We start from the raw sequence: 10,933 nt of genomic DNA on the forward strand, positions 1-10,933 counted from the left end.
GGGAACAAACACCAGCAAGGAGCCTGTTCTCTTCTGATGGTCATAAAGAATGATAAGTTATTCCTTAGGACAGGAATGCCAAACCAAATCTTCCCCAAAGTCTTATTAAGGAAGCTCAACTAAATGCACTTTATCTTATTGCTGCTACTCATTTTTCTCATGTGTTATGTTGGTGGAGCTCTTTGAACTACTCTTACCAGTGAGTTTTCTCTCTGCTGTATTTAAGGTGATGAATTTGAATGAATTATTCCTGTGCCAATGCTGTAAACAGTGGAAACCAAAATAAAGATGAATTGGAAAACTATTTATCCTGATGCGTGCTGTGTGTGGCGATACAAAGTCTTCAACTGTAAGTATAATGGTTACTGAGATGATGATATAAATTGGAGTAAATTGCGTGTTAGTAGTGACCTTGAATCTGTGGGGTTACTGTGAAAATTAACAAGGAGACCAATAATACTTAATTATCCAATGGAAAGTTTGAGAGATTCCTTCTTAAGTTACACTAAAAATGGTGGTATGGGATCAGTGATTTCTTGAGAATATTGCAGGAAGTCGTGGTCAGCAAATACTGTGTTGAGAGCCTGGAATCGTGGTCAGTGCCTGTTCTCAGTTGGTTACTGGCTGCCCCATCCCTGGCAGTGTTCAAGGCCGGGTTGGACACAGGGGCTTGGAGCGAGCTGCTCCAGTGGAAGGGGTCCGTGCCCGTGGCAGGGGTTGGAGCTGGAGGAGCTTTAAGGTCCCTTCATCCCAAACCAGATGGGGGTTTGGTGGTCTGTGTCTGCTGGGGCCCATCTTTGAGCGTGAATTTGGGATGGTTCCCGTTTGCCTGCGGGGTGCTGGGCTCCGCAGCACCTCCTCACCCGGGGAGCTGGGGCCGAGCCCCGCAGGAGCGGGGCCGCAGCCGCGGCTCGGTTCCGGCTTCCCCCGGCCCAACCTTTCCGCGCATGCCGGGAGCCAAGGGGCGGGCCCAGCCGCGGAGGCGGCCGCTGGAGCGGCGGAGCCGTGGCCGTGGCCGAGGCCGAGGCCGTGCGGGGGGAGTCCTGGCGGCGGCTGGAGCAGGCCGGGGAGCGGCGGCGGTGCGCGGAGGTGGGCCCGGGGCCGGGGGGAACGTCTGCAGCCGTGGGGCCGCTCGGCCCGGCGAGACTCGGGCTCCGCACAGCGCTGTGCGGGGGGGGTGAGCGGCTCTGTGCGGCTGCCGGGCCTCTGGGCGAGGGAGGGGGAGGCTGACAGTGGCCGGGGCCATCCCCCGTGGGCAGGGGGCTCAGAACCAGCGCGTGTGCGCAGGAACAGCTCTGGGGAGCCCTGCGTGGCTGTTTGTGAGACAGCTTTCTTCTTGAATCCGGTATCCCAGAGGGGGGAGTGCTTAGCGCCGGGGACAGCCATCAGTGACTTCTAACTGCAAGGAGTTAAGCTCCTGTTCAGAAAGGATTCAGACTAAAGCCTGAGTTCCTGGCTCTGAGCATGAAGGACTAACAGCTTCTGATCGATTATGCTGAGAGGGTCTCATCTGGTAGAACACGGCCAGAAAGTCCCTTGGCTAATGTTATTTTCAGAGTATTTGCTTTCCGATGAGCAATGATGAGAGGATGCTCTTGGCATTGTCCTGTGAGAACTGGTTTTGTTCAAATAAGCTCAGTTTTAGTGTCTCAAGACTGGCATTTCGATTTTATGCCCAGTGGTGCACCTCTCACTATATATATATATATATATATCACAAAAAGATATATTGTAGTTCTACTGTGAGCACTGCTCTTCGTTCCAACCAGTGCTGTTGTACAGGACTTGTATTTAATTCCTCATGTCCAGTTGTCAAGGCAGCAGACACAAAAACAAATGGGATGAGTTTTGTGGAAGGGTTTGGGATCCTTTGGGACATAAGGTCCTGGAGAAGCACAGAGTTGTCTTGAGGATATAATTGATTACTCAAGCCAAAAGCAAGGGGGGGGGGGTGTAGGTTTAGTTTTCTTAATTAAAACAGCACTTTCTACTAATTTAGGGGAGATGGTGGTGGTGTCACCATGTTGAACAGTGTGAGAGCTTCCCACTCAAACTGTCTGTCTGTCTATCTATCTTTGTATCTATTTTTCTATCTTTCTATCTTTTTGTCTATCTATATCTATATCTATCTGTAATCTTTTTCTCCCCTCTCTCCCAATAAAAGGGTAATAACCTTTAGTGCTTAATGTGTGATATTGGAGTTGCCAGAGTCGTAATTGCCTAGTCATAATTGAGCCTTTTGGAGTCTTCCTTCCAGAACTGGAGGACAGTTTGGGCTCAGTATTTCTTTTGGCTGTAGTAAATACATTCATATTCCTTAGTCATATTTTGAACTTCTGAGCATCCTGCTGGTATCCCATTATAAATTTGGATGCTTGAAAAGCACATTCAAGCAGAATAAGGTTGTTCTAAATATCAGCCTCTGAATCAAATGGCTTTTCTTTGGCTTTGTGGTGCGAGTTTTGTCATGCTTAGTGTTTGTGAGAGTCTCTTGTCTCTGCTCAGTCAGCTGCAAGGTTTTGGGTGCAAACTGTTTGACACTCCGTCTGAGGGGGGTATGCGGTGGTGCTAGTCCTTAACGTAAAAAGCTTTGAGACTGGCTGGTTTCTCAGGAGCAATGATCAACGCTCCCAGTGGTCCAGCAGCTGTTTGTGGTGTTCATGAGAAGTCCCCTGCAAGTGGTTTCTCCTGGGACTGCTCCTTCCCTTCATGCTTCCACTGATGTCGTTCACCCTTCCTCTGGCTTTACAGTGACACGTCTTCACAGGATGGAGATAGAGCACCTGCAGAGGCTGCGTGAGGCCAACCAGGACCTTCTGCAAAGGCTCAGAATGAAGCAGGAAGAGATCAGAAAAAGGCTCCCCAGCAAGGCATCTCTTGATAAGAGAACAGCTCCTGAAAGCTCTGTCCCCTTGCCCACAAGAAGGGTATGTGTTGTGTCTGTGCTAGAAGGGCTGGGAAGCAAATGGACCTTGTCTGAAAGACAGCAGCTCTGCCTATGGAGTGATGCACTAAAGGAGACAGATGGACACAGAGGAGCTGGTAGAAAGTAGGATGTGGAACATGGAGACAGAAAAGTAGCTGTTTGTTGCTTATCCTGTGATCTCCACCATGTTCTTGCAAAGGGGTCAGAGATCAGTTCCTGCCCAAGGAATGTAGGTTTCTTAACCTAAGATAGGAATGAACTTTGTGGAACGTACACTTTTTGTATCTTCTAAGCATGAAGGCTGAAAGTTAGTGTTCCTCAAATTGGGAAGAGCTGCGTTTCTCTGGAAGTGGATCCCTTCCTTATCTTCTCCAGGCGCTTAAATAATGTCTCATGAATAATACATAGATTTGCTTTTTTCCCCACAGGAATATAAAGGGGTGAGCAGACTAGAAAGAGAGGTTGATTTTCTGTTTATTGGGTGAAGTGTCCTAGCAAAAGGTGTGTGTAATCTGAATGGTGCCATGTGGTGTGAGAGTCTCTCTCCTTACAGAAGACAAATCCAACCGATGCTGTGGAGCCTACATCTGACCCTGCAGTGTTGGTGTCTGTGGAACCTGGAGCTTACGCAGCCAGAGCAGCCCTCTGTTGAGCTCTTAAACACAGCAGCAGTGACAAGGGGGTACAGCAACAAGAAGAGAAGATGCAGGAAGCAGTAGGTTTGGATTCCAGCTTTCCTGGGAAAGAGAAGAATGTTGTGCCAGTGACTGCAGTCGTTACCTGTGGCAGAGAAACCTCTGAAGTGGAGAGGGGTGGCCATGCTCAAGGAAGTGCAGAGGAAGAATCCTTCCCTCTGGGACATGGAGAGAACAGAAGCCAGTCCACTCTGCTAGATGGCTTCCATGAGAAGGAGCAGCTTGAGGGTGCTCCGGCCTCTTCACTGAGCAGCAGCCAAGGTGAAGAGACCAGCAAGCAACATGTGGTTGTTAGAGAGCCCGTAGTTCATAAATCAGTCTTGCTGACATCTCAGTCCCAAGAGCCAAAGGTAAATGGGGTTTTTGCTTGTTGTCATCGATCAATAGAAGGATGGGGGAGAAAGGCTCAGAAGAACATTGCTTGCTCTGTTCTCCCCGTGCAATTTGGAAGTTGGGGTCAGAGCTGTTCCCAGCCTTAGCAGCTGGGGGCTTGTGGCAGTTTGTTCAGGCCCTACTTTCCTTAGCCCTTGAAATGAAGACTTCAGCACTTTGCTGTGAGACTCCTTGTCCTCTGTGTATGTGATTCACCTCTCAGGGAGAGCAGCCTGGTGTGCTGCTGCTGCCACATAGCTTGTTTGCATAGGTGTGGAGGGTAGGTTATTGCTGTGATCTTCCTCCAGGGCAACGGAGGTGGCCTGATTTTTGGGGATGTATGATGCAGGGAGCATTTTGTTTAAAGCCCTGGCCTATTCTGCCTTTCCCTGGGCAAGTCCCCTGCCTCCTCTTTCTGCTTTGTGACTGGAGAAAACAAAGGGCTGCTGAGCAAGTTACTGGTAGAGGCATAGATAGACTCCAGCCACAAACTCAGCCACAGCTGTCCCATTTGAACAGTTGTCTCCTAAGCTGTATCTTTGAATGTCTGCTAATTGCCTTATGGATTGTTTTCTTCCCAAAAGGAAGCTGGCTGCATCACTTGTGAGTCTGACCCTGAAGAATACACCATACCTGTGAGCACCTGGTCCGTGCGTCCTTTCCTGGGCTACGACTGGATTGCAGGTGAGTCCTAAACATGAAGTGAAGCTCCCATTATGTTGTAGTAATGTGACAACTTCAAACCCAGTTTACGGCCCCTTAAAGTTGAGGTGTGACAGAACTGCAGCCCTAGAGCCCACGTAGAAGGTCTCAGCAGAGGAGCTGCAGTTTTGTCAGATGCCATTCCTTGTCCAGTGCATCCCTGGAATGGTGATGCGGCAGTGGAATGGGAAGCCAGGCAGCAAACGTCAAATCTAAGTGAGGTCAGAGGGGATACCAAGTAGCAGTAACGAATGAACGCAATAAGGGACCCAAATCATGCAGTAAATCTCTGGCTTGACACGATGGCATGTCTTTCTTAGTATTCATTTTGGTGCTTCAGACCTTTGCTTTGTCTGTTTTGTGTGAGGTTTGCTTTGGAGCTTCTCTGTGTGTGGTAAATCCTTGACCTTTTCCCTTTCCTTGGCCCTCTCAGGACTCTTATGATCTGGTCGCAATTACAGAGACATGGTGGGACAGCTCACATGACTGGAATATAGTCATGGAGGGCTATGTCCTTTTCAGGAAAGACAGGCCAGCCAGGCGGGGTGGTGGGGTTGCTCTTTATGTGCGACAGAAGCTACAGTGCGTTGAGTTCTGTCCGGGGACAGATGATGAGCGAGTTCAGAGTCTGTGGGTGAGAATTAAGGGGCAGGCTGGCAGGGGCGATACTGTTGTGGGGGTCTGTTACAGGCCACCGGATCAGGGTGAGGAAGTTGACGAGGCCTTCTACAGGCAGCTGACAGCGGCCTCACGGTCACAGGCCGTGGTCGTCGTGGGGGATTTTAACTTCGCTGATGTTTGCTGGAAGGACTACTCGGCAACCCAGCCGCAGTCCAGGAGGTTCCTCCAGTGTATGGATGATAACTTCCTCATGCAAATGGTGGATGAGCCAACCAGGAGAAGTGCGCTGCTGGATCTCATCCTCACTAACAAGGAGGGTCTGGTTGAAGGAGTGAAGGTTGAGGGCTGCCTTGGTTGCAGCGACCACGAGATGGTAGAATTCAGGATCTTGTGTGGTAGGGTCAGTAGAATAGCAAGTAGAATTGCAACCCTGGACTTTAGCAGGGCAAACTTTGGCCTCTTCAAGCGATTGCTAGGGGAAATCCCGTGGGCTAGGCTGCTTGAAGGGAAAGGGGCCCAAGATAGTTGGTTGACGTTCAAGGACTGCTTTTTCCGAGCTCAAGATCGGAGCATCCCGACACGTAGGAAGTCGAGGAAGAGGGTCAGGAGACCTGCGTGGTTAAATAGGGAATTGCTCGGTATGCTCAAGTGGAAGAGGAGAGTTTACAGGTCATGGAAAGAAGGGCTGGCCACTTGGGAAGAATATAAGGCTGCTGCTAGAGGATGTAGGAAAGCTGCTAGGATGACTAAGGCCTCCTTGGAATTAAAGCTGGTGAGAGGGGTCAAGGACAGCAGAAAGAGCTTTTTCAAATACATGGCAGATAAAACTAACACCAGAGGTAATGTAGGCCCGCTGATGAACGGGATGGGTGCCCTGGTGACAGAAGATACAGAGATGGCAGAGTTACTGAATGCCTTCTTTGTCTCTGTCTACTCTGCTGGAGGCAGTCCTGAAGAGCCCTGTACCGCTGAGACCCCGGATGAAGATAGGTCAACGGAGCGGTCTGCCTTAGTTGATGAGGAATGGGTTAAGGAAATTTCTGGAGGGTCTGGTTGAAGGAGTGAAGGTTGAGGGCTGCCTTGGTTGCAGCGACCACGAGATGGTAGAATTCAGGATGTTGTGTGGTAGGGTCAGTAGAATAGCAAGTAGAATCGCAACCCTGGACTTTAGCAGGGCAAACTTTGGCCTCTTCAAGCAATTGCTAGGGGAAATCCCATGGGGTAGGCTGCTTGAAGGGAAAGGGGCCCAAGATAGTTGGTTGACGTTCAAGGACTGCTTTTTCCGAGCTCAAGATCGGAGCATCCCGACACGTAGGAAGTCAAGGAAGTGAGTCAGGAGACCTGCGTGGCTAAATAGGGAATTGCTCGGTATGCTCAAGTGGAAGAGGAGAGTTTACAGGTCATGGAAGGAAGGGCTGGCCACTTGGGAAGAATATAAGGCTGCTGCTAGAGGATGTAGGAAAGCTGCTAGGATGACTAAGGCCTCCTTGGAATTAAAGCTGGCGAGAGGGGTCAAGGACAGCAGAAAGAGCTTTTTCAAATACATGGCAGGTAAAACTAACACCAGAGGCAATGTAGGCCCGCTGATGAACGGGGCGGGTGCCCTGGTGACAGAAGATACAGAGATGGCAGAGTTACTGAATGCCTTCTTTGTCTCTGTCTACTCTGCCGGAGGCAGTCCTGAAGAGCCCTGTACCGCTGAGACCTCGGATGAGGATAGGTCAACAGAGCGGTCTGCCTTAGTCGATGAGGAATGGGTTAAAGACCAGTTGAGCAATCTGGACATCCATAAATCCATGGGTCCAGATGGGATGCACCCGCGGGTGCTGAGGGAACTGGCGGAGGTCATTGCTAGACCGCTCTCCATCATCTTTACCAAATCTTGGGAAACGGGAGAGGTGCCTGAGGACTGGAGGAAAGCAAATGTCACTCCCGTCTTCAAAAAGGGCAAGAAGGAGGACCCGGGTAACTATAGACCGGTTAGCCTCACCTCCATTCCTGGGAAAGTGATGGAACACCTTATCCTTGGGGCCATCTTAAGGCATATCAAGGATAAGAGGGTTATGAGGGGCAGTCAACATGGCTTCACCAAGGGGAAGTCGTGCTTGACCAATCTCGTAGCCTTTTATGAGGAAATAACACGGTGGATGGATGATGGCAGAGCGGTGGATGTGGTCTACCTTGACTTCAGCAAAGCGTTTGACACGGTCTCCCACAGCATCCTTGCGGCTAAATTGAGGAAGTGTGGTCTGGATGATCGGGTAGTGAGGTGGACTGTGAACTGGCTGAAGGAGAGAAGCCAGAGAGTTGTAGTCTATGGGCCGGAGTCTAGTTGGAGGCCTGTATCTAGTGGAGTGCCTCAAGGGTCGGTACTGGGACCAGTATTATTTAATATATTCATCAACGATTTAGATGAGGGAATTGAGTGTACTATCAGCAAGTTTGCTGATGACACTAAGCTGGGAGGGGTGGCTGACACGCCAGAAGGCTGTGCTGCCATCCAGAGACCTGGACAGGCTGGAGAGCTGGGAGGGGAATAACTTGATGAAATATAACAAGGGAAAGTGTAGAGTCCTGCATCTGGGCAGGAACAACCCCAGGTTCCAGTATAGATTGGGGAACGACCTGTTAGAGAGCAGTGTAGGGGAGAGGGACCTGGGGGTCCTGGTGGACGACAGGATGACCATGAGCCGACACTGTGCCCTTGTGGCCAAGAAGGCCAATGGCATCCTGGGGTGTATTAGAAGGGGGGTGGTTAGTAGGTCGAGAGAGGTTCTCCTTCCCCTCTACTCAGCCCTGGTGAGACCCCATCTGGAATATTGTGTCCAGTTCTGGGCCCCTCAGTTTAAGAAGGACAGGGACCTGCTGGAGAGAGTCCAGTGCAGGGCAACTAAGATGATGAAGGGAGTGGAGCATCTCCCTTATGAGGAGAGGCTGAGGGAGCTGGGTCTCTATAGTTTGGAGAAGAGGAGACTGAGGGGTGACCTTATTAGTGTATATAAATATATAAAGGGGGAGTGTCACGAGGATGGAGCCAGGCTCTTCTCAGTGGCAAACAATGAAAGGACAAGGGGCAATGGGTACAAACTGGAACACAAGAGGTTCCACTTAAACCTGAGAAGAAATTTCTTCTCAGTGAGGGTGACGGAACACTGGGACAGGCTGCCCAGGGAGGTTGTGGAATCTCCTTTGGAGACATTCAAAGCCCACCTGGACACGTTCCTGTGTAACCTCCTCTAGGTGTTCCTGCTCCGGCAGGGGGATTGGACTGGATGAGCTTTTGAGGTCCCTTCCAATCTCTAACATACTGTGATACTGTGAGGTCTCCCCGCAGCCTTCTCTTCTCCAGGCTGAACAGCCCCAACTTTCTCAGCCTGTCTCCATACAGGAGGTGCTCCAGTCCCTGATCATCCTCGTGGCCTCCTCTGGACTTGTTCCAACAGATCCATGTCCTTTTTATGTTGAGGACACCAGAATTGTACACAATACTCCAAGTGAGGTCTCACGAGAGCAGAATAAAGGGGCAGGATCACCTCCTTCGACCTGCTGGTCACGCTCCTTTTGATGCAGCCCAGGATACGGTTGCTTTCTGGGCTGCAAGCGCACACTGAAGCCGACTCATGTTCATTTTCTCATCAACCAGCACCCCCAAGTCCTTCTCCGCAGGGGAGATGCCAGGGACTTGCGATGCTCCAAGCTGTACACCGGGACAGACACCTAAGATGCCTGAGGGCCGGGTGGGCTGGCCTCCTACAAGTCCCACAAGCCCCGCCTGGCGGCCGGGGATTACATCTCCCAGGCTTGCGCGGTGCGGCACAGCCCGGCCCTGGCCGCTCCCGCACGACGCGGAGGGCGCGGCGCGGCGCGGAGGGCGACGACAGTAGCAGCAGCAGCAGCAGCAGCGGCGGAAGGGCCCGGGTGCGCGGCGGCGGGGTTGTGCCGGAGCCGTGCCGGAGCCGAGCCAGGTACCGCAGCAGAAAGCGGGCCTAGGGCGGGGAGATCGCGGGGTATGCCCTGGGAAAGGTTACCGGAAGCTGCTCCAGTACTGGGTGAGTACGCACTGGGATCAGGCCCGGGGAGGATGCGCTGATCCTGGATGTTGGTCCAGGCCCTACCGTGCTGGCTCCTGGCAGGATGCGCTGTCCACAGTCCCCGGTTGCTGCCCCTGGAGGATGCTCAGCCCTAGAAGAGGGTTTCGGGAGTGGGGGTGCTCCCCGGGGAGCTGCCGTCTCCAGCCGGAGTGCTTCGAGGGGCCCAAACACCAGGGGGACACCGGGGACAGAGCTAGGGTGTCCACAGAGGGGACCGGAGGGGTAGGAGAGAGCTGGCTGGGGGTGCCTCCAGTCCCCAGCAGTGCCAATGTGAACTCGAGGTCCCTCAGCAGGAGAGTGACACATAGCTGTATGACACACTTCGCCTGGGTAATGGCAGCCAGGATTTCACAAACACAGCACGAGGGGCTCTGGGGACAGGCTAGGAAACTCATTGAGCAGGGACATGTCTTACCAGCCTTCAACCAGACAGGGTTATGGGGTGTCTTCCTGGCCAAGGCATGGCTGTCAGGGTGCTGGAGTCCAGCTTTCAGGGCCTGGTGATGCAAGGGGTCCCCACACATGCTGGGGACTAGGGTGCTGCTGAGAAGGTGAGGTTCTGCTGGGGCTCCAGTTGTAAAGGTCATTGCAAAGCTCACAAATATTCCCTCAGAGTGAGGGTTCCCCATCCCAGCAGGAGTATTTTGGGGTCTGAGGATGTTGCTTGGGCGGTGGGAAGCTTGGAAGGCATAAAGGGTCATGTTACCTCCTGCAAACAAGGGAAAAACATAGCTGGATGAAACCAAATAACTAGACCTCTAAAACTTGCTGAGCTTCCCTTTGGGAAAACACATAGGTTCCATGCTTGCTGGCAGAAGCAGTTTTGCCCACTGTTATCTGAGGATCCCCTGTTTCCAGTACAGTAGCACTAGCCACATCCCAGCCATCCTGGGGTGGTGAGTTCCAATGGGAAGTTGCTCAGCGCTTTGGCCTTGGTTTGCCTTTTGGTTCCCCTTTTATTATTGCCAGATGTTGTGTCCACAGCAGTGATGCTTGAGGTGGGAAGAGGAAGCTACCACCCCCTGCAACCTGCCATGCACTGATTTGGAGAAAACTCATATCAGTAACCACCAGGTGATTCTGGAAAATCTTACTTTGTAATTTTCGTTCTCTCTATAGTTGCTAACAAACCCAAGGTTCTTGAGGTTATTTATTTACAACCCTATTCTCCAATCAACCCCATTCTTCAATCCACCCTATTCTTCAATCAACCCCACTCTTCAATTCACCCTTTTTCTTGTCCTATTGCAAATTCTCTTGCAACTGAGTTATTTTATTTTTATTTGAAGTTTCCTGAAGTATTCCCCTGTTTCTATTTGATGCTTAATTTTGTTTCTCTTCCATTTGTCAGAGTTCATCATGGTTTGTTTGCAACACCAAAAGGAGCATTGGACCGTTATGCATGTAATTACAACCATTCCTATTTTTACAAATACAGTAAAAGCCAACTGTCTCAACCAGGAGAGACTGGGGATCCATGATGTTAATTTTTCTCAAATTTCCTCAAATCCCCATGAGGTGTTGTC

At 51.1% G+C, this 10,933-nt stretch overlaps 1 protein-coding gene across 1 annotated transcript; it reads left to right on the top strand.

Moving 5' to 3' along the window:
* The first annotated feature begins 1,527 nt into the window (after nucleotides 1-1,527).
* LOC133221185 (uncharacterized) lies at nucleotides 1,528-9,306 on the top strand. The gene is given in 5 exon segments (XM_061369893.1): nucleotides 1,528-1,608; nucleotides 2,768-2,927; nucleotides 3,480-4,058; nucleotides 4,578-4,677; nucleotides 9,116-9,306. Coding segments are annotated over 4 exon segments (1,029 nt in total). The 5' UTR covers nucleotides 1,528-1,608; nucleotide 2,768.
* Nucleotides 9,307-10,933: the final 1,627 nt, after the last annotated feature.

The sequence above is a fragment of the Neopsephotus bourkii genome, unplaced genomic scaffold (assembly GCF_033783945.1).
Source record: "Neopsephotus bourkii isolate Nb327-2 ecotype Australia unplaced genomic scaffold, CSIRO-AGI_Nbou_v1 NB_1515, whole genome shotgun sequence".
Taxonomy (NCBI): domain Eukaryota; kingdom Metazoa; phylum Chordata; class Aves; order Psittaciformes; family Psittacidae; genus Neopsephotus; species Neopsephotus bourkii.